The 27,748-nt window shown below is 36.7% G+C and overlaps 1 protein-coding gene across 1 annotated transcript in view; it reads right to left on the bottom strand.

Annotated features, from left to right (window-relative positions):
- Positions 1–23,360, bottom strand: part of SRP72 (signal recognition particle 72kDa) — a 25,114-nt gene extending 1,754 nt beyond the window's left edge. Inside the window, exons 1-16 of the mRNA XM_012641100.1 lie at positions 23,216–23,360; positions 21,223–21,343; positions 19,124–19,247; positions 17,397–17,540; positions 17,206–17,317; positions 15,296–15,327; positions 13,884–14,008; positions 13,733–13,790; positions 10,584–10,715; positions 9,230–9,358; positions 8,063–8,135; positions 5,769–5,833; positions 4,284–4,379; positions 3,352–3,455; positions 3,144–3,221; positions 2,149–2,286 (exon numbers count right to left, since the gene is read on the bottom strand). Coding sequence (XP_012496554.1) covers positions 2,149–2,286; positions 3,144–3,221; positions 3,352–3,455; positions 4,284–4,379; positions 5,769–5,833; positions 8,063–8,135; positions 9,230–9,358; positions 10,584–10,715; positions 13,733–13,790; positions 13,884–14,008; positions 15,296–15,327; positions 17,206–17,317; positions 17,397–17,540; positions 19,124–19,247; positions 21,223–21,343; positions 23,216–23,324 — 1,640 coding nt within the window. The 5' untranslated portion in view covers positions 23,325–23,360. The remainder of the gene's footprint in view (positions 1–2,148; positions 2,287–3,143; positions 3,222–3,351; positions 3,456–4,283; positions 4,380–5,768; positions 5,834–8,062; positions 8,136–9,229; positions 9,359–10,583; positions 10,716–13,732; positions 13,791–13,883; positions 14,009–15,295; positions 15,328–17,205; positions 17,318–17,396; positions 17,541–19,123; positions 19,248–21,222; positions 21,344–23,215) is intronic.
- Between the last annotated feature and the right edge of the window lie 4,388 nt (positions 23,361–27,748).

Raw genomic sequence — 27,748 nt, 5'->3', positions numbered from 1 at the left:
TTAAATTTTTTAAGTTAGGAAAATGTCAAAAGACATTTCAAAAAAGGAGAAAATAGTGAAAAATTATGAAAGTCACAAAACTGGGATAGTGTTTTATCTCTTCCATGCTCTACTCATTCTTAGTCAAAACTAGAATCTTAAAACATTTTACTGTAGGCCTCTGCTGGTGTTTTTAAGATGGCAACACAGAACAACAAGGAAAGAATCAGAATTTGACTTCTTATAAGTAAATGAAGCTGTTTAAACTTTTCTCCAAATCAGCAAAATAAATCACCTCAACTTTGGTTCAGAAATACTAAATGATGTACTAAATATACATCAATAGCTTACAGGTAAAGTTGGGCACATCCAGCCATGGAACAGTACACATAAAAAGGATGAACTATGTCTACATTTAGTACATGGAAAGATCTCTTAGACTTACTAAATAAAAGGAAATTGGAAAACAGTGAGCACAACAATATCTCTTCATAAAAAACAAAAAATAAACCAATCAAAGGAAATTATTTTTATTTTTTTTAGTATTCAAATCCCAGCTGCACCACTTACTATTAAATAGCTCTATGGCTTTGAGAATTTTTTTATTTTTTATTTAGGCTACATATATTGCCTTTGCCCCACCCGACTCTAGAAGGATACACTAAATTAATACCGGAGGTTAATTTGGAGCTGGGAGAAAGGGGGAAAAGAGGACTAAGAGCTGGGTACAGCAAAAGAGAACGAACAGAGACAAATGGGACTAAAAGTTTATTCACATGGAATTTTTGTAAGAATGTATTTTTAATTTTTTTATATAATTTAAAATCAGCATTAGAAAGGGAAATCAGTATATCGAAAAGGTATCTGCACTCCCATGTTTACTGCAGCACTATTCACAACAGCCAATATTTGGAGTCAACCTAAGCGACCATCAACGGATGAATGGATAAAGAAATTGTGGCAGGCCAGGTGCTGTGGCTCACACCTGTAATCCTAGCATTCTGGGAGGCCGAGGTGGGAGGATCACTTGAGGTCAGGAGCTCAACACCAGCCTGAGCAAGAGCGAGACCCTCATCTCTACTAAAAATGGAAAAAATGAGCTGGGCATGGTGGCGCATGCCTGTAGTCCCAGCTACTCAGGAGGCTGAGGTAGGAGGATTGCTTGAGCCCAGGAGTTCAAGGTTGCAGTGAGCTATGATCATAACACTGTACTCTAGCCAGGGTGATGGAGTGAGACTCTGTCTCAAACAAAGGAAAGAAAGAAGAAAGAAACTGTGGTACATATATACAATGGAATATTATATAGTCATAAAAAAGAAAGAAATTCTGCCATTTGCAACAACATGGATGCAAGTAGAGAACATTATGTTAAGTGAAATAAGCCAAGCACAGTAAGACAAATTTCAAATGTTCTCACTCATATATGGGAGCTAAATATTAAAATAATTGACCTCATGGAGACAGAGAGTAGGAATGATACTTACCAGAGGCTGGGAAGGGTAGTGGGGAGGGGAGTAAAGTAAGGATAGTTAACGGGTACAAAAATATAGTTAGAGAGAATGAACAATACTTGACAGCACAACAAAGTGACCATAATCAATAGTAAGTTAGGGTATACTTGGAAATAACTAAAAGAGTAGAACTGGAATGTTCCTAACGTAAAGAAATGATAACTGCCTGAGGTGATAGATACCCCAATTACCCTGATTTGATTAATACACATTGTATGCCTATATCACAACATCGCATGTACCCTATAAATATACACAACTATTGTGTACCCATAATAATTAAGAATAAAAAATTAAGGCTGGCGCAGTGGCTCACACCTGTCATCTTAGCGCTCTGGGAGGCTGAGGCAGAAGGACTGCTTGAGCTCAGGCATTCAAGACCAGCCTGAGCAAGAGTGAGACCCCGTCTCTACTAAAAATAGAAAAATTAGCTGGGCATCGTGGTGGGCACCCAGCTACTCGGGAGGTTGAGGCAAGAAGATAGCTTGAGCCCAGGAGTTTCAGGTTGCGGTGAGCTATGATGATACCACTGCACTCTACCCAGGGCGACAGAGTAAGACTCTATGTCTCAAAAAAAGAAAAAATAAATAAAAATAAAACATTAAGATAGATAGATAAATAAAATGAGCATTAGAGAATGTTACGTGAAAAACATTACCCTTGCTCCTTTGGTTGACTATCTCCGGTAACTTTTCCACCCTTCTTCCGAATGTATGTAGCACCAGGAGAATTTTCAAGAGCCTCAACATCTACTTTTAGAGACATACTATCCGACGAGGGCAAGTGTTTACTAAGACTGGGATAGAACAGGAGTTCAGGAACAATAAACACACACACACATTTTTATATATATATGTGCGCCAATACATCTATACCAATAGAAAGACACCGTCTTTTCTTGATGCCCTTCAACAAAAGCAAGAAATGTTCTTAAATCTTCTATAGAATAACAAATCACCAAGTCGTATCAATTATACAGCATATATAGTATTCTGAAAGGAGAACTCGAGGAGTCATAATCTAATCATCTATTCCTTAACTCAGTGATGTAGTTCAAGGTGGTGGCTTAATAAAAACTCCATTCCAAAACAACTATCAAGCTTGTGAAACAGGCTTGCTCACTGCAAAGGCTTTTTTTTTTTTTTGACTGCAAAGGCTTTGATTTGTGACTGCTTAGCATCTACCACCTCATCTCAGTTTTCAGAACACACCCTGATCAGAGTAGCACATCAGATCCAAGCTCAATCAATCGGAGCACTGACTCCTCTTGTCAACAGTAACTGTTTGAGATGGGCACATGACCTAAATAGTTTAAGCACAGTAATATTTCAGAATCATGTACAATTATCCACACAAAATATGCTTTTTTTCTTTTCTTTTTTTGCTGTTGTTGCTCAACTTGAACCTGCAGTAATATAGGCTGTATCCTATTGATGTCATTTTTACTTCTCAAACTATACCCTAAGTTGGATCTACTGCTGCATTTTTCAATCACACTGATCAATACATTTTTATTTTTGCTTTTACTATTAAAAGTGAGTTTTGCTTGTTAGTTGAAATTTACAACAGAAAAAGCTCTGGTCAAAACACAGGTACTGGGAGAGCTCTACTGCGCTTTTGGGGAACTGTCTGGAACAACAATCGAAAGGATACGCTTTGGCTTTCTCTGGATCTACAAGTGAGTAAGCAGAAATAAGCTGTGCCAGGGTATGAATATCTTTTGGATTTTGTCTAAAAGAAGAAATAAGAAAGTTACTGAACAGTTTAGAAAACTGGAAAAAGTAACATGAACAAGTAAAATAATGCCTTTATATTAAGTAGCAATGATAAAACAAATACATCTCCACCTTTCATAACTTACTTCCATAGCTGTTCTAGGTCACTAATTGCCTCCTTCTTCCGCCCGTATTTCAGTTTAAAGTTTGCAGCTTCTCTTATCAAGGATAAATGAGCAGGAGATTTGGGCTACAGTTTCAATAAAAAGAAAAAAAAGTTTTAAGTTAAATATTTAGCAAGTCAGTAAAGTTATACTCATTATATCTTTAAAAAACCGGACCTATCCATTAAATTCCTCATCTTAAATGCCTAGAACAAAATCACTCACACATACATAGGGAGGTAGGTAGACAAATAGTATAACTAATCACCAATTTAGGAATTTGGAATACAACCCAGTTCTACCTAGGTTGTCTACAACTGGAAACAGTCCCTTATAATCAAATTTTAAAGATATGCCACCAACAGTTATTCAGACATTAACTTAACATAATACTTCTCAGAACACTGATGCCCCTTCCAATGCTAATAGTGCTAACAGTATAAATGCCACCTATGTGTATGCGTATTTGTAAGCTGAATACGGCCTATGCAGAGATCCATACTGGAAAAAGTGAAGGTGTTCCTATAAAATAGAGACATGATAAACAATTACTCCATGTACTACTATTCCACTAACTATTACCACCCATGGGCTTTCCAGCCATTTAAGATGAGCCCTAATACAGGTAATCATGTATTATACCATTACCACTTTTATTTCTTGAGATTACACATACAGATGCCCTGTAAACACATAATAAAGAAGCTTTTTCCTATTTTCCCACTATTCCTCATTTCTAATAACTTTATTTGAATGTAGTATGCTGAAAAAGATGAATTTATAGTCTAATAGCATTCCATTTTTAAAATAGTGACTTGCAATTTGTCGGTTATCCTAAATTTTGAGTTGACTGCTGCAGCTTTTTATTTTTATGTAAAAACATGCCCTCATAACATTTTACTGCATTTATTTACCTGATGGTTTTGATACCACTGGATAGCTTGTGTGAAGACCTCAATGGCGCTATCAATATCTTCCTCATGGCTGTACATAGTCACTAATGCAGACACCTATCCAGCCAAAGATATAAACTCATGAATAAAATTTCTCTACTCTCAGAATACAATTTTTAAAAATGAAAAACATCGAAGAAATAGCAGATAATGGTTGCTAGGCTCTCTGCCAATACCTAATTTATCATAAAAATTACTCTACTTAGAGAGCATAACAACTTTATTCCTAGAAACACCATGAACAACAGTGTTTTCCAAATATGAAGATAGTTATCTGTAAAATATACCTTTCTCTAAAGCAGTGCCAGTTCACAAATGGTTTGGTAAGTACAGAAGTTGAGAATAAGTGCTTAGAAATGTTTATACAACAAGACATTGCTGAACATCCAAGTATATGATCAGTGAAGTATATAGCAGGATGGCTGAACTCCCACAATGTGTCACATGTGGCCTGAGTTGCATAAAGCCAGTAAAATGGTTGCCTAGTGTGGTTGAGGAACAGCAAGGAGGCCGACACAGCTGGAGTGGAGGGGGAAAAGGATGAGGAGCAACAGGAGATAAGGATAGAAAGGAGACAGACAAAAAGCTGGATCTTTAAGAAAAATGAGTAAAACTGATAGATCTCTGGCCAGACTGATCAAAAAAATAAAAGAAGACATGAAGAATCAATACCAGAAATCAGAGAAGTTCTACAAATATTAAAAGGATAATAAGGAAATATTATAAACAACTTCATGCCAATAAATTCAACTACCTAGATGAAACGCATAAACTCCCTGAAAGGTAAAAGGAGGCCAGATAGTAAATATTAAAAACGTCTTATTTTTAGCCATATATTGTATTTGATTCTGAGGTAAAGTAATTGTAGTATAATCCTTAAAATATGAATCTTCAAGAGAAAGTACTACCACGTTTATTACACATTTACTGAATGCAACTGCAAACAACTATGATAGAGGACACAAACATGAATAAAGCAGTCGCTGTTCAACTGATGCACATATAACCACTAAAGAATTAGTTTATACTATGAAATAGATGCTTCCACAGCTATATTAGTGATCTAAACCTGTGATATTTGAATAATCAGAGAACTAAAAACTAAATTTGTTGGCCACTATTAATAAATCATTTCAACTCTAAGAAATCACACTGATGACATGATAAAACAGATTAGGCTAAGAAATTCCTGGTACGGGTCTGAGATTATTTGAGGTTTTCACTGATAAATAGTGCCTGGCACATTTGACTAATAAACCAATACAAAGCAGAACACAGAATGAAATTAAATTTATACCAGATAACTGTTATTAACTACTATTCTTATCTTATGAATATATAAGGAAATAAGTAGAAATTAAAGTGAATACAAAGGAACACTAGACATACAAATGAATTATCAATTCCACACTTTCCAGTCTTACAATGTTTTAGTTATAAACTCACCATGCCTGGTTTATGCTTTAACTCCTCTATGCTTCTCAATATTAGACATGCTTTCGAAATATTACCTTAAGAGATTAAAAACAAAATCAGCATCACACTGATGAAAGCACATTATGAAAAAAAAAAATACAAGAAATTTTACTTCATCCCACTACTTTTCCTCAGGAAAGCAATCATGAGTCATATTTTCTAGCATTTCTAAATACGTAAGCTTTGGAGTCTTGAGGATAGTGCACTCTATTCATTTTACAGATAAGGAAATGATTCTAAAGAAATAATATACCTTGCTTAAGCTCACAAAGAAAGTTAATGGCAGAGCTGCTACCAGAAAAGAAGTCTCCCAACTCTCAGTCTGTTGAGTTCTACTTCTTCTTTTTCGGACTGTAACTTCAAGGTGGGGGTCCTTCCCTAAAGGCCTTGAAATATGTTACTGTAGACATGAGTGCAATGGAAAATTTCCTACGGTGTTAAAATTCTGATTTTCCACTCACTGCAAACCTTAATAACTTAAACTTTCCAGTCTTTAAAAACAAAAAAAACACATGACAGACTCTCAGTCATTTCAGGATGATAGGTAATCCTTGCAAAAATAAACCCCAATGAGGAAAGATATAAAGGAGGGCAAGGAAAAGAAGAAAGAGGGGTGAGGAGAGGGAAAAGAGACAAAGGAGGAAAGCAAAGAGATGTGAGAACCAGGTAACAAGGGGATCAGCAGTTTCTCAACCCTCTTTTCATTACTGTCCTACTAAGGAACCTTTTAAGACATTTTTTTCCTAATTGCCAACTCCTCTCCCCTCAAGCCATGAAATTTATTTCAGCCAATGAGTATCTAAGATTTTTTTTGACCTATTATTGCCACAATTGAGAATGCATGCTCTATACCAGAGCTGTCTGATTGAACTTTCTGTGATGATGGAAATGTTCTATATCTTCGCTGTCCAATACAGTATCCACTAGCTGTATGTGGCTACTAAGCTTCTCAAGTGTGGCTAGAGCAACTGAGGAATTGAATTTTAAATTTTTTTTTGAGACAGTCACACTCTGTTGCCCAGGATAGAGTGAAATGGCATCATCACAGCTCATTACAACCTCAAACTCCTGAGCTCAAGTGATCCTCCTGCCTCAGCCTCCTGAGTAGCTGAGACTACAGGCACAGGCCACTGCGCCTAGCTAATTTTTCTATTTTTAGTAGAGATGGGATTTTGCTTTTGCTCAGGCTCGTCTCGAACTCCTGACCTCAAGCAATCCTCTGGCCTCGGCCTCCCAGAGTGCTAGGATTACAAGCATGAGCCACTGTGCCCGGTCTGAATTTTAAATTTCATTAATTTAAACTTCTTTTGGAGACAAGGTCTCACTTTGTTGCCCAGGCTAGAGTGCAGTGGCATGATCATAGCTCACTACTGCCTTGAACTCCTGGGCTCAAGCTATTCTCCCACCTCCACCTCCCAAGTAGCTGGAACTATAGGCACACATCGCCACATGCAGCTAATTTTCTTTTTTCTTTGTAGAGATGGGGTCTTGCTATGTTGCCTAGGCTGGTCTTAACAGGCTGGCCTTGAACGCCCAACCTCAAGCAATCCTCCTCCCTCAGCCTCCCAAAGTGCTGGGATTACAGGTGTGAGCCACTGCACCCAGCCTAATCAATTTAAACTTAAAATAGCTACATGTGACTTGTGGTTACCATACTCAGCAACACAGCTCTAGATAATCACTCGAGGTTTGTTCAAAATCACAGACAAAAGAACTGGCAGTTTTCTTTAAGATTCAAACACATCAGTTCTCATTAAATTCTATTACCTTCCCCCAACCTGAAAAATATAGGTGGCAAAGTATAGATGAAGAAAGACAAAGGGCCAAGATAAGACATTCTGAAATGTTCACAAGTGGCTGCCACCAGAAAAGAAAAGACATTCTCAAAGGATGCAAAGTCACCTCTTTCTTATTTCATGCAAATATGACCAAGTGATAGACATAAGCATTTATACATGTGACGTACTCAGGAAATTTGAGTAGTAGGATTTTTTGTAACAGAGGAATCCTTTGCTTATACTGACTTTCAAGGCATAGAATGAGAAACATTCTAACAATTTAGGAGTAACCCAAGAAAAGGGCCAACTACTCACTACTAAATCTGCTGGAGATCATACAATATAGCTTCATGTATGAAACATTAATTATTATACTTTAGCATTACAGAAAAATTTAAAAATCACACATTTCACCACTTCAGAATCATTCCAATCATGTTTCTATTAAAGTGATATTTTAATCATGATGAAAATCATCATTAATACCTTGAGAAATTTTCAACTGTGCCATGGTCAGCTTAATTTCAGCTGCATTCTCTGGATGCTGATCTGAAAATTCCTAAAATGTTTTTAGTTGGGGGGGAAAAAATTATTTAATTTACATAACTAACTGTATACATTACAATTACTTAATTACATAAAACTTAAAATCCAGGTTTAAAATATTGAGCTTGTGGTTTCAGGTCAAAATCTTAACTTGAGGAAAATTTTATTAAACACCCACTTTGCTTTAAAGGTATGCTCTGAAAGTAAATGCAATAATGTCAAGTTTCCCAGAAGTCATTAACAGAGACATACATTGTCCTTAGGTATCTGTGGGGTACGGCTCCAGAAACCCCTCCCAGATCAAAATGCTCAAGTCCCTTATATAAAATGTTGTAGCATTTGCATATAACCTACACACATAGTCCATATACTTTAAATCTCTGTATCACTTATAATACCTAATACAGGGTAAATGCTGTGTAAATAGTTGTAATATTGTACAGGGAATAACAAAAAAAAAAAGGCCTGTATATGTTCAATACAGATGTATCATACATTTTTCCCCCAAATATTTTTGATCTATGGTTGGTTGAATCCTTGGATGCAAAACCTGTGGATGCAGAAAGCCAACTGTAATAAAGATTACTAAATACACTTTTTTTTTTAAAGATGACACTCAAGTTCCCTGCTAGGCAACTTTGCCTCTCAGGATGGTCCTAATTTTACCCAGTCCAATTTTCCAAGGTAGTTTGCACTCAGAAAATTCAAACATGTAATAGAATACCTGATTTGGACTGATAAAAACAAAGTCAGTATCTCTGTAATTGTTTGAGGTTTTGGAGTGGGACTCACTAGAGATCAGATTATTGAAAAAGGGGTTAAGCATGTCCTAGTGTTATAAACCTAAAACAAATCCCTAACTCACATTAAATAGATCTCCAAATTAAAAAGCATTCTTCAGGGTTTATGACAAATATTTATATTATGTAAATTTATATAAAAGAAAGCTGTAACCTAAGAATTAACAAAAGTGACACTGGAATTTGTCTAGTAGTACATTATCTATTAGTTTTCCCATCAAATTTACATGCTTGTAGGTTATTACAGCATAATGAAAATGAAACAAGACTGCAAATACCTGACACCTCATTCAAGTAATTCCTTTACCTGAAGCAGCTCTATTGCTTTTGTGTGCTGCTTTTCGCGACAGAACTGGGCAGCTTGGATTAACACAGGCAGGAGATGCTCAGGACTTTGGGACTGCAAACTGGCAGATATTTTGCGGCATTGTTCTGCCTAGAAGACACATCCCATGCCCCAACAAAAATAAGCTGGTTAATGAAATTAAATGCTAAATGAAAAGAATGGGAAAATCAGTTAAAACAAAATAGTAAGTGAAGAATTGCCTAGGGCAAGAGAATCCGTTTAAAGTATCTATTTTTAACCTTTTCCTACAAGAAAATGATTTCCATTTACTAATTTAATCTGAGTTCTAAATGCCTTTAGTAAAGGACAAGTTGTAAACAATTCACTTGGAGGCCTGGCGCGGTGGCTCATGCCTATAATCCTAGCACTGTGGGAGGCCAAGGCAGGCGGATTGTTTGAGCTCAGGAGTTTGAGACCAGCCTGAGCAAGAGTGAGACCCCGTCTCTACTAAAAAAAAAATGGAAAGAAATTATCTGGACAACTAAAAATATATAGAAAAAATTAGCCGGGCATGGTGGCGCATGCCTGTAGTCCCAGTTACTCAGGAGGCTGAGGCAGTAGGATTGCTTGAGCCCAGGAGTTTGAGGTTGCTGTGAGGTAGGCTAACACCATGGCACTCACTCTAGCCAGGGTAACAGAGTGAGACTCTGTCTCAAAAAAATAAATAAATAAAATAAATAAATAAAACATTCACTTGGATGCTTAAATTCTAGAATTGTTTTTTTAAAAAAAACACACCAAATATAAGCATTTGTTTCAAAAATAACAAAATGCATATTTCTTGCTAAAGTATTGAGAATAACAACTCAATTCTAAATAATAAATTAACATTACTGCCTCTCACTGTCCTACTAAAAACTGCTCTAAAAGAGTATGCAATCAGAATTTAATTAGAATACATATTAGAGTTAGAATTGACCTCTTTAATATTTATAACCTCATGTGACTACACACAGCTAAAATGAAAGATGGATTTTAAATTTATAATCATGGTTGGTATCTTTGATGATTCCACCTTAATTCAGACAGATTAGAAATAGGGTAATGAGAAAATTATCGCACTTAAAGGCGTGAATTCTGTTTTCTTCCTCTTAAAAGTCATCAACTCCACACCCTTACAAAGAATTGGGCAAATTACTTATTTAATAAACAAAAGCTATGATATATGATATTCTGAAGGAGGAAAAATATATTTATGAGCTTAAGACAAATATAAACAAAAACTATAAAGAGATTGGACTAATACACCTATTATTCCTCATGTATCATATAACAACAAAAGGTTTAGTCAGGACACTAGAGGTCTATTACCTACCTGGTTTGTGTACATCGCAAGTAAAGCTTTGTTAAATTCTATAGCTTGCAGTTGTTTCTTGGAAAGCTTAAATTCTACTCCTTCTGCATTAGTTAATTTCACCTTCTTCTTGGAGTCAAAGACATTTTGGTCCTGACAAAGAAAAGTTCATCCACCATTAACAGAATCTCAGACTTCAGTTTTTTTTAACATTCCAAGGCCTTATTCCTCTTTCGTTTAAGGAATTTTATATAAACACAACAAGAGAGCTTGAATATATCTACCTCATCAGGGTGCCTAAGCTAGTAAGATGCATATAAATGTCTTGGGTTCTTGGTTGATAGAAGTAAACAAAACTTCTGCAATTCAAATTCACCAGTGTACATATATCTATCCCACAATCTACCCCCATTCTTTTTAGAGCCTTCTCAAAGGAGGCTTCCTACTTAAAGGTATGAAAAGGCTTAACAAGTGAGCTGCTTTAAAGGGAAAGCAAATAAGATTTTTATCTTTTCACTATTAACTGCTTGTTTTGAGCTTTTTGAAGGAAAAATATAGGGATAACACAAATCTTACAGTGTATTAGGACTATAAAGATACCTAATTTTGCAATTTCTACAAGCTATGCCCTCTAGAATTTAGATGATAAATGAGGAAAGTAATTCACTCCTCTTTCAAATACAGGTATACCTCAGATATATTTCAGGTTCAGTTCTAGACCACCACAATAAAGCAAATATTGCAATAAAGTGAATAATACAATTTTTTGGTTTCCCAATGCATATAAAAGTTATGCTTACACTATACTGTAGTCTATTAAGCGCGCAACAGCATTATGTCTTAAAAAATGTATATACCTTAATTTAAAAATACCTTATTGCTAAAATATGCTGAACAAAGACACTAAATGAGGCCAGGCATGGTGGCTAATGCCTGTAATCCTAGCATTGTGGGAGGCCGAGGCAGGCAGATTGTTTGAGTTCAGGAGTTCAAGACCAGCCTGAGCAAGAGCGAGACCCCGTCTCTACTAAAAAATAGAAAGAAATTAGCTGGACAACTAAAAATATATATAGAAAAAATTAGCCAGGCATGGTGGTGCATGCCTGTAGTCCCAGCTACTCGGGAGGCTGAGGCAGTAGGATGGCTTGAGCCCAGGAGTTTGAGGTTTCTGTGAGCTAGGCTGACGCCACGGCACTCTAGCCTGGGCAACAGAGTGAGACTCTGTCTCAAAAAAAAAAAAAAAAGACACTAAATGAGCACATGCTATCGGGAAAATGGTGCCAACAGACACACTCAACGTGGGGTTGCCACAAACCTTCAATATGCAAAAAACGCACTACCTGCAAAGTGCAATTAAGTGAAAATAAAGCAAGGTATGCCTGTGACAGTCACTGTTCAAGCAAATCATTAAACAAACCTCAGAAATACATTCACACCACTTTTAAACTCATTTTTAGCAAAAACTATTCATGTAACATATCTATTGTTTTAGGAGACTAAGGTCCTTCTCAACTAAGCAGAAGCACAAAGATGCTCAATTTCAATTTCTGTGTGGGGCAAACAGCATTATCTGCCTAAAGAAAGTCTAAGAATTATAGAAAGTCACATATCTCTCAAGAAAGGAAGACAACTTAGTCACACTGATTGCATTCTAAGAAGGACAAACTGAGCATGTGAGTGTCCACTACGTTCACAGTATTCTAGCTTTCCAAAACAATGTATTTACTTGCAAATACATGATACCATTGTGCTTTTTAAACGAGATCTTCTACCAGCTTAAAGACTAAAAGGAAGCAAAGAAGAAATCTAAAATAAATTCTACTTTTTCTGAGTGTTGAGCTCAAAACCAATGTGAAACTATTTTAAAATACAGCAAGAAACCACCTTTCATATAAATCAATCCTAAAGATGTATATTCTAGTTGGCTCTCCTGTGTCAGTATTATAATACTTTATCATGCATGCCGCTGCCAGACTTCTCTTAAACTCTGTCATGGCATTTTATTATTCAAAAACTTGCTGGGCCCAGTGGCTCATGCCTGTAATTCCAGCACTTTGGGAGGCTGAGGCAGGAGGATCACATGAGTCAGAAATAAATACCTGTTGACTGAAGGAAGCTGAGTGTATAAATTATATTCAGATTGAGATATTAGGTATCTCACACACTCTCTTCCCCACAATTATATATGTCAGATAAGAAGAATTTTCCCGGATAAGCATTTCAAAATTCAAAAACGTAGGTAGGTACATATTGCTGCCAAGATTCAAATGCCAACACCAATGTTTGGAAACCTAAACGACACCAATGGCCTGCAACATCCCACAATTACTATTGCCGTTATCCTGCATCTGGAAACTCCACATTTCTGCTGTAGGAAGATAGAAGTATCACAAAGAAGTGGAAGGGGCAAGCTTTGCAGTTAGAAACTGGAATCTGAATCCAAGTTCTACCTCTTACTGGCTATGACCTTATACAAATTACATAACTCCTTTCAGCCTGAGATTAAACTCACGTAAATTAGAGACAGGACTACCACCTAAAAAGATTATTGTGAGGAAGAAATAAGATGGCGTGTGTCATACCAAGAGAGATCAAATGTTACTTTTATTTTCTGTTGACTTGGATCTCAAACCTGAACTTGAAATGTTTCCCCATTAAAAGTATTCTAAATGGTGCTTAATTAGATTAGTACAGTACTCTAAATTAAGACTGCCTATATACACACTTACAATATTTTACACGGGGTGGAAGAGAAAGAATACTTGTCCATATCCCCTAAAAAAAAACCTCGAGAAAAAAATTATATAAAGAAAACCTGCAGACTAAATAGATAAAGAAATCACGTATAACGTGTACATGTTTAAAGTTTAAAAGTCCCAACAATTTATATCTCTAACAGAAATTTTCCGTATTATTATAAACTGGGAAAAGGGGAAGATTTTAAAGTCCAGGGTCTTCAACTACAAAAGAAGTTTTATTACTTGAATATGTCTTGCAGAATCATCTTCATTATGAGAATTAAATAATACTCTCCATTCCATCGTGATTTTGCTACAACTGGACTTTTTATGTCATGTTAAAAAGAACACTTATCCTATCCTAGAACAGAGCTGGGGCAATCAACTTTCGGGGTAAGATATGCGTATAGGAAAGCCATGAATATTCCATACCTTGTTAATGGTAATGATGTTATTTGCAATTACAGCTAGTAATCCCACATCTGTCGGTCTGTGTACAAAAAGCAACAGTCAAAACCAAACAAATCTTTAAAAAGAAACCCCATCCCCTAGAAAAGACATTTCCTTTTAAAAACTCACTTACTTTAGTTTTATTATTTGATTGTAAAGTTGCAAAGCTTCCTCTGTACGACCCTGAAGCTGCAGAATATAGGCCATCTGACCGTGAATGATGGCCAGTTCTGCCTGTGGGTCTTCCTCAGTCCCATCCTAAACAAAAGAAACACTTTTTTTTCCTATAAACTTTCCAAACTGACCTACATATTTACCAAACGATCTGAACATTCAAAAGATATACAATCCTAAAAAAAACATACAATTTCAGGAATTTTCCCTTAGAGTCAGTTCTTTGAAATTTAGGAATTGCCACCAAAAGAGAGAAGTTTAAGTGAAAATGACAAAACAATCTCGGAAGAACATGGCAACAAGCTCAGAAACACCACTTATTAGTCATTATTATCCTCTAAAGCCCAAGAATAAAAAAAAAAAAATGTAAAAAACCAGTATGCAGATTTTCTTCCAATGATAACTCTAAATTCTGGAAACATAATTTTCTCATAAAAACACCTTTAAAAAATGCTTTTCTCTCTATTCTACCATAATGTCAACACAAAGATTACAAAGTTCTAATTAACACTGTTCAAAAAACTTCAAAAAGCTGGAACTAATTCTGTACTTAAAGTAATTCTATAATTGAACTAATTCTGTAATTAAAGTAGTAGCTCCAGATTAATCCACATTCTTCTTTCCTTCTGGAAAGGTTAATTGATGCTCAGGTACAATGACCACTCAAGACTAGGAGGCTACTCTCTAGTACTCAGTACTCCTGCTCTTACCTGGTGAGTTTACATTGACCGGAAGTCAGATATATTGTTTCCAAACCCATTATGCCAGTTGTATTTGATGAGGAAATGATAAAATTTAAGTATTAAAGTAAGAACTATGGATGTGAAAAGAGGCTTGTTTGAATGTAAATCATGTTGAATGTCCAGAAAGATTTGATAGTTAAGTTCCTAAAGAAAATTACTGTCTAATTAGTTGTGAACCAAAAAACAGCAAGAGATTGGTAAAAAAGTTATCTATAAGGACTCTTTAACAAAACTGCTTACCAACTAGATATTGCCGCACTTTTGAAAAAATGAAAGTGGAAATCAGAAATGTTGGATTATGTGTGCATTATGTAAGAAATATGCATGGAATTCCAATGAGCAAGACTGTACTCCAAGACCTTAGTGTTAGCCCTACATCCTAAAACAGAATTAATTTATACTAAATTTAAAACCAAAAGCTTAAAGTATGCAAACATTTTTGTATTGTGATTTCTCACCCTAATAGACTTCATCAAATCACTGATCAAGAGAGAGGTTTCCAGTGTGATTCCTATTTAATGAATCACCACCTATCACAAAAAGTCAATAAATACTACAACGAAGCTTCCTACTCAGGTATATTAGTCAGAAGTATAAAATTTGGGTTTAACAATAGCAGAATACTTACAGAGTCTTCTGATAATGAACGGCGGCAAAGATCTAAAGGAGAAAAAAAATTGTTATAAAAGTAGTATTTCTCAGTAAATGCCATTTCTTTCACCATTCCAAAGAGCAAGAACTAACTTCCTGGGCAGAAGATTCCAAGGTAATCATAATAACGAGAAAACTTGAAATTTACATTAGCATCAAATATACATACAAATATTATCAGTCTCTGATTATTCTAGCTCTTTGGCACTTCTCTTTCATTTGTAGTCTCCATGCTAAAACTTTTTAAAAGGCATTTAAAAAAAATAAATGTAATAAACGTTGATTGCAAAAATTCAATTATAGAAAAGTATAAAAATAAATAATCTTACCATCCAGAGATAAACATTGCTAGCATTTCAGTTAGTTTTATGTAAATACACAGCTGCATTTAAAAATGAAAGTGGGACTTTGTACACACTATTTTGAAACATTCCTATGCCCACTTAATATACTGTGGACATCTTCATGTTACAACAAATATAGATCTACATTACTGTACTATTTTTTACGTTATTGGTTTTAATGACTGCATAGTTATCTACTTTGTGATTATAGTAAAATTTAGCCAATTCTTTAACAGCACAGAAACTCATGCTGTTCCTAAATTTTTGTTCTTATGAATAGCCCTTCAATTAACTTTCATGCAGATACATATGTGAATTTATCTAAATATTTCCTTAAAATAAATTTCTAGATATGGAATTATTGGATCAAAGGGTAGGTAAGTTTTAAAATCTGCTACATATCACCAAGCCTCTCACTGCAAAGTCTGTACTACTTTTATACTCAAATCTGTAATGTATGAGAATGTTCTTCACTAGATATGATCAAGAAATTATAGCAATTTTTTTTTTTTTTTTTTGAGACACGTTCTACTCTGTTGCCCAGGCTAGAGTGCAGTGGCATCATCATAGCTCACTGCAACCTCAAACTCCTGGGCTCAAGCAATCCTCCTGCCTCAATCTCCCTAGTACCTTGGACTACAGGTGTACATCACCATGTCGGCTAATTTTTTAAAAATTTTTTGTAGAGACAGCGTTTCACTATGTTGCTCAGACTGGTCTCAAACTTCTGGCCTCAAGCAATCCTCCTGCTTCAGCCTCCCAAAGTGCCAGGCATGAGTCATTGCACTTGGCTGAAATTATAATTCTTAAACAGATTTTTCCTCTCATGATGCTCTTTAATCTTTGCTCTTCTTTTTACCTTCAATATTTAACAGTAAAACAGACCGTGTTTCACCTTTTTTTCCTCCTCCTCATTTACTGCAGTCCCTACAACATTGCTTTTATAGCTTCCAGGGAAAATGTACACAGACAAAAAGACTAAATGTTTCAGGAGTTAAGATCAGACATAAGTTGTCAAATAAATTAATTTCCTTTTTTCTTAATTAAAATCTTAAAAGCATATAAATATTATATACAGAAACATTAAGAAGTTAAGATGTTTGAATGGCTACCTATCTATACATAAATGTAGTGTGTGATGGGCATACCATATTACTTGAGTACATGTTTAACTAATATTTACTGAATGTTTATATTATATGCCATGTACTATTGTAAATGCTTGATGTTAATTAACTCAATTTACATTTAACATTCATAGTAATTACAAAACTCAAAAACCTACTCACCAAAAATTAAACTTTAAGGTCTGGTATTGTTGAAAATGGACAAATGAACTGGCTTAGGGATTATACAAAAATATAGGACAGATATGGTCAAAAGAGAAAGAGTAGGTGAACTTTGAGAAATTCTCACTGCACCTATAACTTGCATTTAATAATTTCATAACAGTCAAATGCAATTTTTAAAGATACTCTGCCAAGTTACATGCACATTATATTTGTTATAGTTACATTACAAATAATTTTAACAAACTTCCAACCTTCAGCTTTCTGTAGGATTTTCATTGCCTGGTTGAGCTGGCCTTGTCCTATCAGTGCACATGCAGCATTGTAGCACAGTTCATGTGTGCCTTCTTGCAGGCCCAAGTTCTCCTAGGACAGAGCAAAATAACAGTCAAACACTAGACATGAATATTATTTCATGGATATATTGGTACAAAAGGATACTCACTGGAACCACTTTTTCCCAATTGCTTTGAGCTGCAACAACTGCTGAAAGGTTTGTTTTCCTCTCCTCATCATAATCATCTTGGGAGTTTCGGACAAGATCTCTATACACTGCTAAACATTCATCATAGCGTTCCAAACGGTATAACTGAAGGACAAATAGCATGTAAAAAATCAGAAACAAATATAGTGTTATCTCTCTAACACCTTAAAAGTCCTTTTGGAACCACTAAGTAGGAATCTTAATACAGCATAACATGGACAATCGTTTATTTTTTATAATTTTTTTTGAGACAGGGTCTTGCTCTGTTGCCCAGGCTGGAGTGCAGTGGCACAATCATAGCTCCACTGCAGTCTCAAACTCCCAGTATCAAGCGATCCTCCTGCCTCAGCCTCCCAAGTAGCTGGGACTATAGGTATGCACTGCCATGCCTGGCTAATTTTTTTATTTTTTGGCAGAGACAGATCTTGCTATGTTGCCCAAGTTGATCTCGAACTCCTGGTCTCAAACAATCCTCCTGCCTCAGCCTCCCAAAGTGCTTAGATTACAGGTATGAGCCACCATGCCTAGCCTATAATTTTTAAATTAGTTTTGTGATACTTTGAGAAAGTTACCTGCAATGAATCTTTACTAAATTGCACATTTGTAGGCATGATTCAGTTTAGAAAAGTCATTTTCTTTAAAGGGTTGTGAAAAGTAACCTTTCTATAGAATTCAACGCTGTTACCTAAATCTGAATTGACATGGAAAAATTTTTCCAAAACACAAAATGATTAGTAAGCCCCAGTAAACATAAATAAAATTTAATGTTAGCAAAGACTTATTTCGTATGAATTCACTAAATATAATCTTCATTTTATTTTTCTCAGAAACTAGCTATCGTATAGTGTAGTCTCAAGTAGACACAACATAATTCCTGCTTATTTCATTCAAGTTGTCCTCAAGGAACAATAACTGCCCCTCTAGGTCAATTAGTCCACTAAGCATGACACAGACTGGTGCTCTTCATCAACCTAAAAATGCTGGGGTTTACCCTAAACTTACCCAGTTTACCTTAATAGTTCTTTACAGACCTACGATGCATGCATTCACCCAAATCTTTCTTCAATCCATTCGTACTATTAAACTTATACTACCTCTTGGGAACAATATGTTCGATCCATAATTTGCCCCACATTGACGTTTTAAAAATCTTTAACAGGGTTTTGTTAGTTCTGATATACACATTTCTGTCCTCTCCTCATTAGTCGTCCTATTTTACATTAGGCTTTATTTTATAGTCTCAAAATCCTTTTAGAATACTTTCACAATTTCATGAACTAGCTGAAGTCATCCAAATTCTTATCCATCATGATTTCCTTTACTTTAAACTTAGAGTAAAATACCAGTTAAATAATAGAAAGAAATGCTATTTCAAATCTGTGTAAATGCATGAGCTCACTGGCCTTCATCTTTCCAACTAATAAATCCAAATTTCATAGAACAGTTCTTCCATTTACTTTAATTTTCTAATTGCCCTGAAGAAGTCATTTGTTCACAAAACATGATATATGTAACTATTTGTATGAAGATCAAGAAGAGGGAATATGTTCAAACCTCAAGAACTGGTTAAGTGGCCAGTTTGGGGGAGCATCAGGATAGGCTGGGTTTCCTCATCCCTGCTCCTTGCTACAGGGATAGTCATGCTCATTCAGGATGATTGTCAACAGGTATTTTAAAGCAGTAATTACCACTTGTCCATAAAGCTCCTTTAGTTTGTCTGTTGGCTGGTTGGCACTTTCTATTGTCTTCAAGGCATTCTCAATTCTGTTCAGCCTGTATTCACAATATGCCTTCTCAAAGGAGAGAGAGTTACTAAGGAAGGAAAAAAAAAAAAACAGTATCTGATTATTATCTAACAATGCAGGACACTCACTATATGTCAGACAATGCTCTAAGCACTTTGTATATTATTTAACTCCCATAACAACAAATAAGAAAACTGACAGAGGTTAGTGACTTGTCCAAAAAATCAGACAGCTCATAAGTAGCGGAATATATAATATTATATTCACTTCCCTAGCCTCCCTTGCTTTCATGGATATTCTTATTAGAATTATTGGCCCTTTGAAATAAACACTTAAGAAGGAAATCATGAGTCAGCTAAATAACTGTCTTAGATACAAAGAGAATCTGAACAATGTTTTAAATGGGTTATTTTAGATGTTTCTTAAGCCCATTAATAAAATAATAAGCCATATAATGTTTCTTTTGTCTTGTTAAAGAAACATATGATTAGCAAAGAAAAAGTAATTAGAAATTTTAAAACAGCACAGTACTTGTAATCAGTAAACACACAACTACAAAAGCACCAGTTACATAAACACACTTAAAAATGCATATACATTAATGTGATACCTCATTTTAAAGTTTCAATCATAAGCCATGAGGAAAAGTACTTACTGAAGCAAATGGCAATATCCTTTATTTACTTACCTAACAAAAAATTTTTTTTATAAATACTCTTATCCAAGACTCACTGACAAAAATTTTTTGAAAAGTTTCCTTATCTCACTAAAGGGCTAAAATTCAAAATACTGAATTTTAGCATAAACATTTTAATAGTAGAAAGCAGTATCCCATTTCCCTTTTATTTTTAATGGTTTAAAATTAGTTTTTAACCTATAATACATTTATATGGCTCAAATAAAAAAAGATATACACCAAGAAGGCTTTATTCACAGTTATCCAAATCTAACCTGTTCCTACTCACCCTGACAAGTGACTATTTTTATTCACTGTTTCTTCTACTATTTGTTTTTACAAGTACAGGCAAATACATATATATATATTCTTATATCCTCCTCTTACCAAACGAAGTATATTATATACTGTTCTGTTCTGTACCTTATAAGCCAGTATCCCAAATCAAATTCCAGTAGCAATTCAGAATATAAGTTTACATTTAATGAAATAATAAATAAAAGAAAAAAGATTAACAATAAAAAAAAAAACCTGCTATATATTCTAAATAGTGTTAAAGAACTCTGACACTGAAAGATCTTGGCTTAAAAAAACACTCACCTAAATAATTTTCAATGGAGTTACGTAAAGAAGTCAGGCTGACTATCATATCATTCTAGAGACCTCTATCAACATAGACATTTATATGCTATACTCTTCTATATCCCTACTCCACATGTTCTGCCCTCTGTGCCTTTTTTTTTTAAATTAAATTTCTGTGAGTCATTCTCCCTATATCTTCCAAGAACTCTTGTTATATTTATGCCCCACATCCCTCTATGGTTTACCTCCTCCTTAGCAGCTCAAAGAGAAGATGAGGAGAAAAAGGCTCCCTAAGGCCGAAGAGAAGAAAAGTTACCAGTGGTCCTTTCAGTTTCTGAAACACTATAGGCAAGCCAAAGAAAAAAAAAAGGAAGGCAAAAAAAAGGTCAGGCCGGGGCATGGTGGCTCACACCTGTAATCCTAGCACTCTGGGAGGCCAAGGCGGGAGGATCACTTGAGGTCAGCAGTTCAAGACCAGCCTGAGCAAGAGTGAGACCCCATCTCTACTAAAAAGAGAAAAATTAGTGGGGTGTGGTGGTATGCACCTGTAGTCCCAGCTACTTGGGAGGCTGAGGCAGGAGAATCGCTTGAACCCAGGAGTTTGAAGTTGCTGTGAGCTAGGCTAACACCAGCACTCCATCCCAGGTTAATAGAGCCAGACTTCATCTCAAAAAAAAAAAAAAAAAAAATCAAAAATCAGTGAATAGTGGGGAAAAAACATGGAGGAGGTTACAACTACAGTAAAAGTATTTCTAATAACTGCACAAACAACTGAATCACTTACTTGGCTAACACTTTGGTGTGAGTATTGATGACATTCAAGGCTTCCTTGAAACTTCCATTCTGAATAAGGCATACCACTTTACAGTGTAGGGCAGTAACATCATCTTTGTTGATCTGCAGAACTAGAGAACGATTTTAGGAAAGTCATTTTTAAATCCATTTCTTTTTCACGTTTTACTGAATTTTTTTACCCAGTCTCAGGAAGCTACCATTTTCAATTTTATTGCAGTATAAATGACTGTTTGAAATAATTGGTCAAAACAGGAAAAAAAAACTGATCATCACTTTTAAGAAGTGACAATAAGGAGAGTTATAGATTAGATTTTCAATGAGATAAAGATTCCCAAGACGCATGCACCAAAAAAGTGCAGTGAAATAAAGAAGCATGAAAGAAGCTCTTTCTCCAGCTTTTTCATCTTGGGTGCATGCTACATACTGCATATTTCATTACTTCGTAGAGAAAGAAAAAAGTTCATGCAGAATTTGGAAGCAAATGACTTAGGTTTAGTGCAAAATTGCCATTAAATTGCCTTGAGGTCTTGGGCAAATCGTTTAACAGCCAAATCTCAGTTTTCTGATCTACAAAATGAATAGGAAAGCATTACTTATTTAACAAAGTTATCAAGAACATGAAATGAGAATATTTTAGAAAAAACTTATTCACTATAAAGTATAATGCAAAGACAATTTATCTTGCCGGCAATGTTTCCAAAAACCATCCAAAATTTCCCTTTTCACCTAAGATGACCAAAGGGAAGTACAAGGAAGAACTCAGGTGGCCAAGGCTGAATGCTAACAGCTGTTCAGTATCAAAATGATCAGGATCACATTAATATTTACCCTTGTTCCTGAGCAACTACAGAAGTTCAATTCTCAGTCTAAGAATCAAAGGAATTTCTACCACTTAAGAAAATATATATATTTGCAAACAAATTAACAACCTTTGCTGAGTAAAGAACACCTGCAAGATACTTACTACACTACTAAGTATATAGTATTGGTTGGAGGCCTAATCAAAGGCTAAAGCTAATTCAAACAAATTTAGAAATCAATTCTAATTAACAGCTATTTTCCTCAACGTCTGAAATCACCAAAAGTGCACTGTGGGCACAATCACTACTTTTCACATTAACCCAGCAGTAGGTTGTTGAAAATTATTTAGGTAGCCTTGCACGTTACTGACATACCTTTTGTGTTACTACTGCTTTGAACAGCTAAACCTGTCTTGGTGATGACATTTCCAAATCTAACATACACATTTTGTATCTTCAGTGGAGAACTGAGCACGATCGAGGACATTCAACAGCATGGCCATGTTACAGTTATGTAGTAAAGGATAGAAGAATATCATGAGTTGACTCTCACGCCACAGGCAGTAAAACTAGAAATTATCCCTTACAGGGCAAAAAACAAGCCAAACTTTTCCTCCGACATTACTTCAAATGTTGGTGCTTTGAGAGATTCTGTCTGTGGGAACGACAGGCCTAACATCCAGATCCAGCCCTTCCTTCTCTCCCCCTAGAATCCGTACAGCTTCCACCCAGTCAGCACCAGCTTCTCAATTACGTGTCCCAGGCAGGTTCCTCCCCCTGCAGCGGCCCAAAAGAACAAGCTCCCTCGGTATACAGTCTTATCAATGAGCTCAAGAGGAAGAAGAAAAGGAGACAATATGGAATATTTGTGAAATAAGACAGCAGAAAACGAGGCAAATAAGGAAACGTTTTAAGAGGCTTCGGGAGGTGCTGTCTCTTTAAATCCCTCCCTCGTTTCCCATGGGGGTAGAGAGGGAAGTACACGTGGCTCTAACCAACCCGGGACCCCGGGACGGCCTGGCGGAGTGGAGGGGCTGTGACATGCGCGTGCCCGGCGTTCGGGCCAGAGTCGGGAGGAAAAGGGGAGCAGGGGTCTCCCCTCCCCACGTCTATCGGAGGTGGTCGCGCGCGCAGCAAACAGGCCACATTCTCCCGCAGGCCCAGGCCCGCCCCGACACTTACTCTTGTTGACGGTCTTGAGAGCGCGCGTGAAGTCGCCGTTCTGGCCGTAACGGTTCACTTCACTCCATAGCGCAGGTACCGAAACCCCCCCGCTGCCACCGCTCGCCATCTTGGAGGAGATGAGGGGAGGGGCGGGGGCGACCTCTGCCCCGGAAGAAGATCTCCGAGGCAGCCAAGCGGAGGAGGAAGCTGATGGTTGCTAGGCGTCGTGGGGTTGCGAGCGACTTCATCCCTCAGACGACTTCAGAGACTGTATTCTTCCGCTCTCGTGGCAAGAAACTTGCATCAATAAAGTCGAAACACCTCGCCTGAAATTCTGGAGAAAAGAGGCATTGGATTTTGGGAGGGGGCTGAGAAGAGGTTCACCAGTTTCTGCTCAAAGCAGCGTGTTTCCAGGCAACCGTGACGGTAGAGGCAGTGTCCTGGTCCCACGACACAGGGCTGGGCGACGGCCAATGGGAGATAAATAAAAGGTCTTTGAGGAGATAAATAAATAAACCAAGCAGAAACCCTAGGGAGTCATGTGAAGGAGAGTCAGAGAGGCACGGCTTCTCATTGGTTCTTGAGAATATATTTCAATTAGGAGTTGACATTTCAAAGGGATCTTGAAAGATGATTAGGAGAACCTGGGGTTCTGGGGAAAGTGGGGGAGGACATTCACGCAGAGAAACAAACGTGAGGAAAGGTAAAGAAGAAGAAAAGAATCACCAGTTGCAACGCATGTTTGGTGAAAACCCCCTGGCTTCCCTTTTGGCTCCAGTTCAGGAGCAGTTGGCTCTAACGCTGGAAGAGTAATGGGATGAAAATGTCCACGTTCACTTCCTAGCTCTGTGAACAAGTTATTTAGTTTCTTGGAGCCCGTTTTCTTGACAGTAAAATAGGGATGATATATTTGTTCTAGGGATATAAGATAATTCATGCATCTGGTACATAGTAAGCACTCAACACAGATGTAGGAGTTTAGGGTTTGTATAAGACTGTAAATATCAAGGTACGCTGGAATGTAAGAAAGGAGTGGATACACTGGGCACATTTGAGGTGAGTGACATGATTTTATTTAACAGCTACTTTGCACTCATATTTGTCATGACCTTCACAACTACCACTTCCTCTCTTGCCCAGCAACCTAGCTAATTCCTTGTCATCCTTCAATATTTCTGTATCTTCCTGGTTCTAGGTTAAAGGTTACTTCTTTGAGGAAACCTTTGACCTTGCAGACTGGGCAATGTTCTGACTACAGAAGGGTTCTCTAGTTCTGAGCACTGATCATTATTTAAGGCCCATCTCACTCTATATGGACTATAGTTCTGTGAGGCCAAGGACTGTATTTTCACCTTGCACACTGCCTGGCACATAGTTGGTACTCAATTTTTTAACTGAATGAGATTTTGCTTCATATTTCTTACCTAATCTGGGAGTTCCTTGAGGACAGAAACTATACCCAGTTCCTGGTTATGTCCTATGGTACCTGCCACATTGTTTGGTCAATGTAGTACAAATGCAAAGGCAGCATGAAAGGTGGCTTGAACTGTAGGTGCAGGAGGGTATAATTCTTGTGAACTAGTAAAAATCATGAGAAGGGCTTTGGACTTTGGCTGTGGACTTGTCACAGGTTTCAAGCTAAGTATGCCTGGATTTCAGCTGACATGTGGTATACTCAAAATTTTGTTGTGAGAGAATTGGGTATACCCCAAATTTTGTTTTTTTCTGAGAAAAGCTTTTGTAGATTCCATCTGATTCTCCAAAAGTGTTTATATCCACCCTCCCCTTAAAAAGTTAAATTAAGAGCCACTGCCTTAGTAGTATTTTTCTAACTTTCAGAACATTGACTTTATGTAGGGATTGGCAATCTTAGTTTCTTTATCAATCTGATCCCATATACTTTGTAGCTTCTAGACTTCCTCAGAATTCCTCTGCTATGGATTCCTGTTTCCACTTATTCTGTTATTTTAATGGAGTTTTGTGGCAAACAGCATATAAACATACAGGCTTAATCTGCCATTTCTGAAATAAGAGTCTTCCAAACCAGAGTGATTCTTTTTTTTTTCATCAACAAATTTTCCATATCGTGAAGCTGGGAAGTCCACGATCAGGCACTGACAAATTCAGTGTCTGGTGAGGGCGCACTCTGTCTGGTTCATAGATGGCACCTTTTAGCTGTGTCCTCACATGGTGGAAAAATACCAGACTGACCATTTAAAGCAAGTATCTGATGCCACTCTCCTACCCTTGTGGCAAAATCCAAACTACAAAGCCTAGCAGTAATGTCTTGGGATCTGGCCTCTGCTTGCCACCTCCCCAACCCACATAGGTCTCTTGTTATATATTCTTTACCCCCTTTGCAAGCTATACTCCTCTCACACTATGTGTAGTTCTACGTCCCTATAACTCTGGGAATTTGCACTTTTATTCATTTGACGATTTGTCTTGTATATGCCTGTGCCAGGCATTACAATATTTGTTAGGGATACAATTGAAAAGACGACAGCCCAGTGCACTCATGGGCTTTATTTTCCAGTTGGGAGAGGCAATAAACAAATATATACTATGTTTGGTGATAATAAATTCTATAAAGAAAATTAAGCAAAGGTAACAGATTGAGTATGGACTTTGAGGACTTAGAGTCCCTCCTTTTCATTTACAGTATATACTTGTTCTTTAGATAGCAGATAGTCCCTCCTACTTTGTGTATTAATAATAGCCTATCATATTCCATATTAAGACTTAATGTAGTGTTTTGAAATTGTCTGCCCCTGGAAATCTCCAAGACTCACTGAGGGCATATAATGAATTTTTGTTCATCATTGCATTTCCAGGGTCTTACACATACATAGTAGGTTGTTCTATTAGAGTTCTCCACAGAAACAGAATCAATAGGATATATAGAGAATTATTATAAGGAATTGGCTCAGCAAAATGGAGGCTGAGAAGTCCCATGATCTGCCTTCTGCACACCGAAGGCCTCGGAAAGCTGGTGGTGTAGTTCCAGTCCAAACCTGAAGGCCTGAGAAGCAGGGGAGCCAACGGTGTAATTTCCAGTCTCAGTCTGAAGGCCTGAGAACCAGGAGCACCAATATCCAAGGGCAGGGGAAGACGGACGTCCCAGCAATCCACCCTTTCTCCTTTTTATTCTATTGAAGCCCTCAGCGGACTGGATAATGCCCACCTACATTGGTGAGGGCAATCTTCTGTCCTCAGTCTACTGATTCAAATATTTCTTTTCCAGAAATACCTTCACAGACACATCCAGAAATAATGTTTTACCAGCTCTCTTGACATCCCTTAGCCCAGTCAAGTTGAAAAATAAAAGTTAGCCATCACATAGGTACTCAAAACTTATTTTCACACTAATGGATTTGGCCATTTATGATTTCTGAGAATCTTCCATGTATAGTATCTTATGTTATTTTGTCATCAACTCTGTGAGACAGGCAGAACTATTATTATTTAGCTCCATTTTACAAATGAGAACTGATGCTCAAAGAGTGATGTGCTCAACAAAATATTTTGATTTCTGTTCCATTATTTTCACTGCACTACAATGTGAGATTAGCAACTCCACCCCAAGTACTTGAGATGTGGAAAACGAATGCAAAAACACCATTAAAAGCAATCATTTTCAATGGCTTTCTAAGGACTGCTGAGCTGAAATAGCAGGGAAGCGGTTGTGGATGCTCCATGGCATATCATACTGCCCTTTTTTCATAGTTTCAGAAATTAATTAAATCATTTGATGGGAAGTTATTAAATTCTAGGTAATTTTCATAGTGAATTAATTCCACTCATTCCACCCTCTACCAAATAGATATTACATAATACATTCATATGCCAGGATGTGCTTTACATATATCATTTAATTTTCATAACGACCCTATGAGGTAGGTACTATTATTAGTCCCATTTTACACATGATGAAATTGGCTTATCGACTGAAGATGAACTAAGGAAGACTTCACGGATGCTTAACAAAAAGAGAAAAATAAAACAATATAGCAAAGTAAGGCTAAGTTTATATAAAGAAGTTTTTTTAATTTGTGATTATACCCTTTCTAGATTTTGCATGTTCTTATATGAACTCACTGGCTGCTAAGCTGGTATTGATTTAGGGAGGTAGCAAGAATTACAAGCTAGCCATAGTATAGATGAGACTATTGGAAAGGAGAACTTAAGGCAGAGGGGAAGTAGTGAGCCAGCCGAACAAAAGATCAAGAGAAGAGAGAGGTTAGTAAGGGGACTCAATATGCTTCATAGATTAGCCGCCTAAAATCTGTACTTGATGAATACAGCAAAGAAAAAAGGAGGAAGCACTGTAATGGGATCAATTCAGACCAAATCATAGGTTAGCTAAGATTCAAACAACACATAGTTGACTTCTCAGTAGCAACTGCTCCTGTAGAAGTGAATCTTTTGTTAGGTCCACTGCCCAGACTTAATATTAGTATAAAAAAGAAACTAATTATGGTTAGTGACTGGGGAGATTCCAATTTCTGAAAGTGATGGCAGGTTGGTGATTGTTGGTGTAGCTAAAATATG

This window comes from Propithecus coquereli, unplaced genomic scaffold (assembly GCF_000956105.1).
Source record: "Propithecus coquereli isolate 6110/MARCELLA unplaced genomic scaffold, Pcoq_1.0 Scaffold162, whole genome shotgun sequence".
Taxonomy (NCBI): Eukaryota; Metazoa; Chordata; class Mammalia; order Primates; family Indriidae; genus Propithecus; species Propithecus coquereli.
Note: the sequence above shows the minus strand (reverse complement) of the source record. Positions and strands in the feature narration are given on the sequence as shown.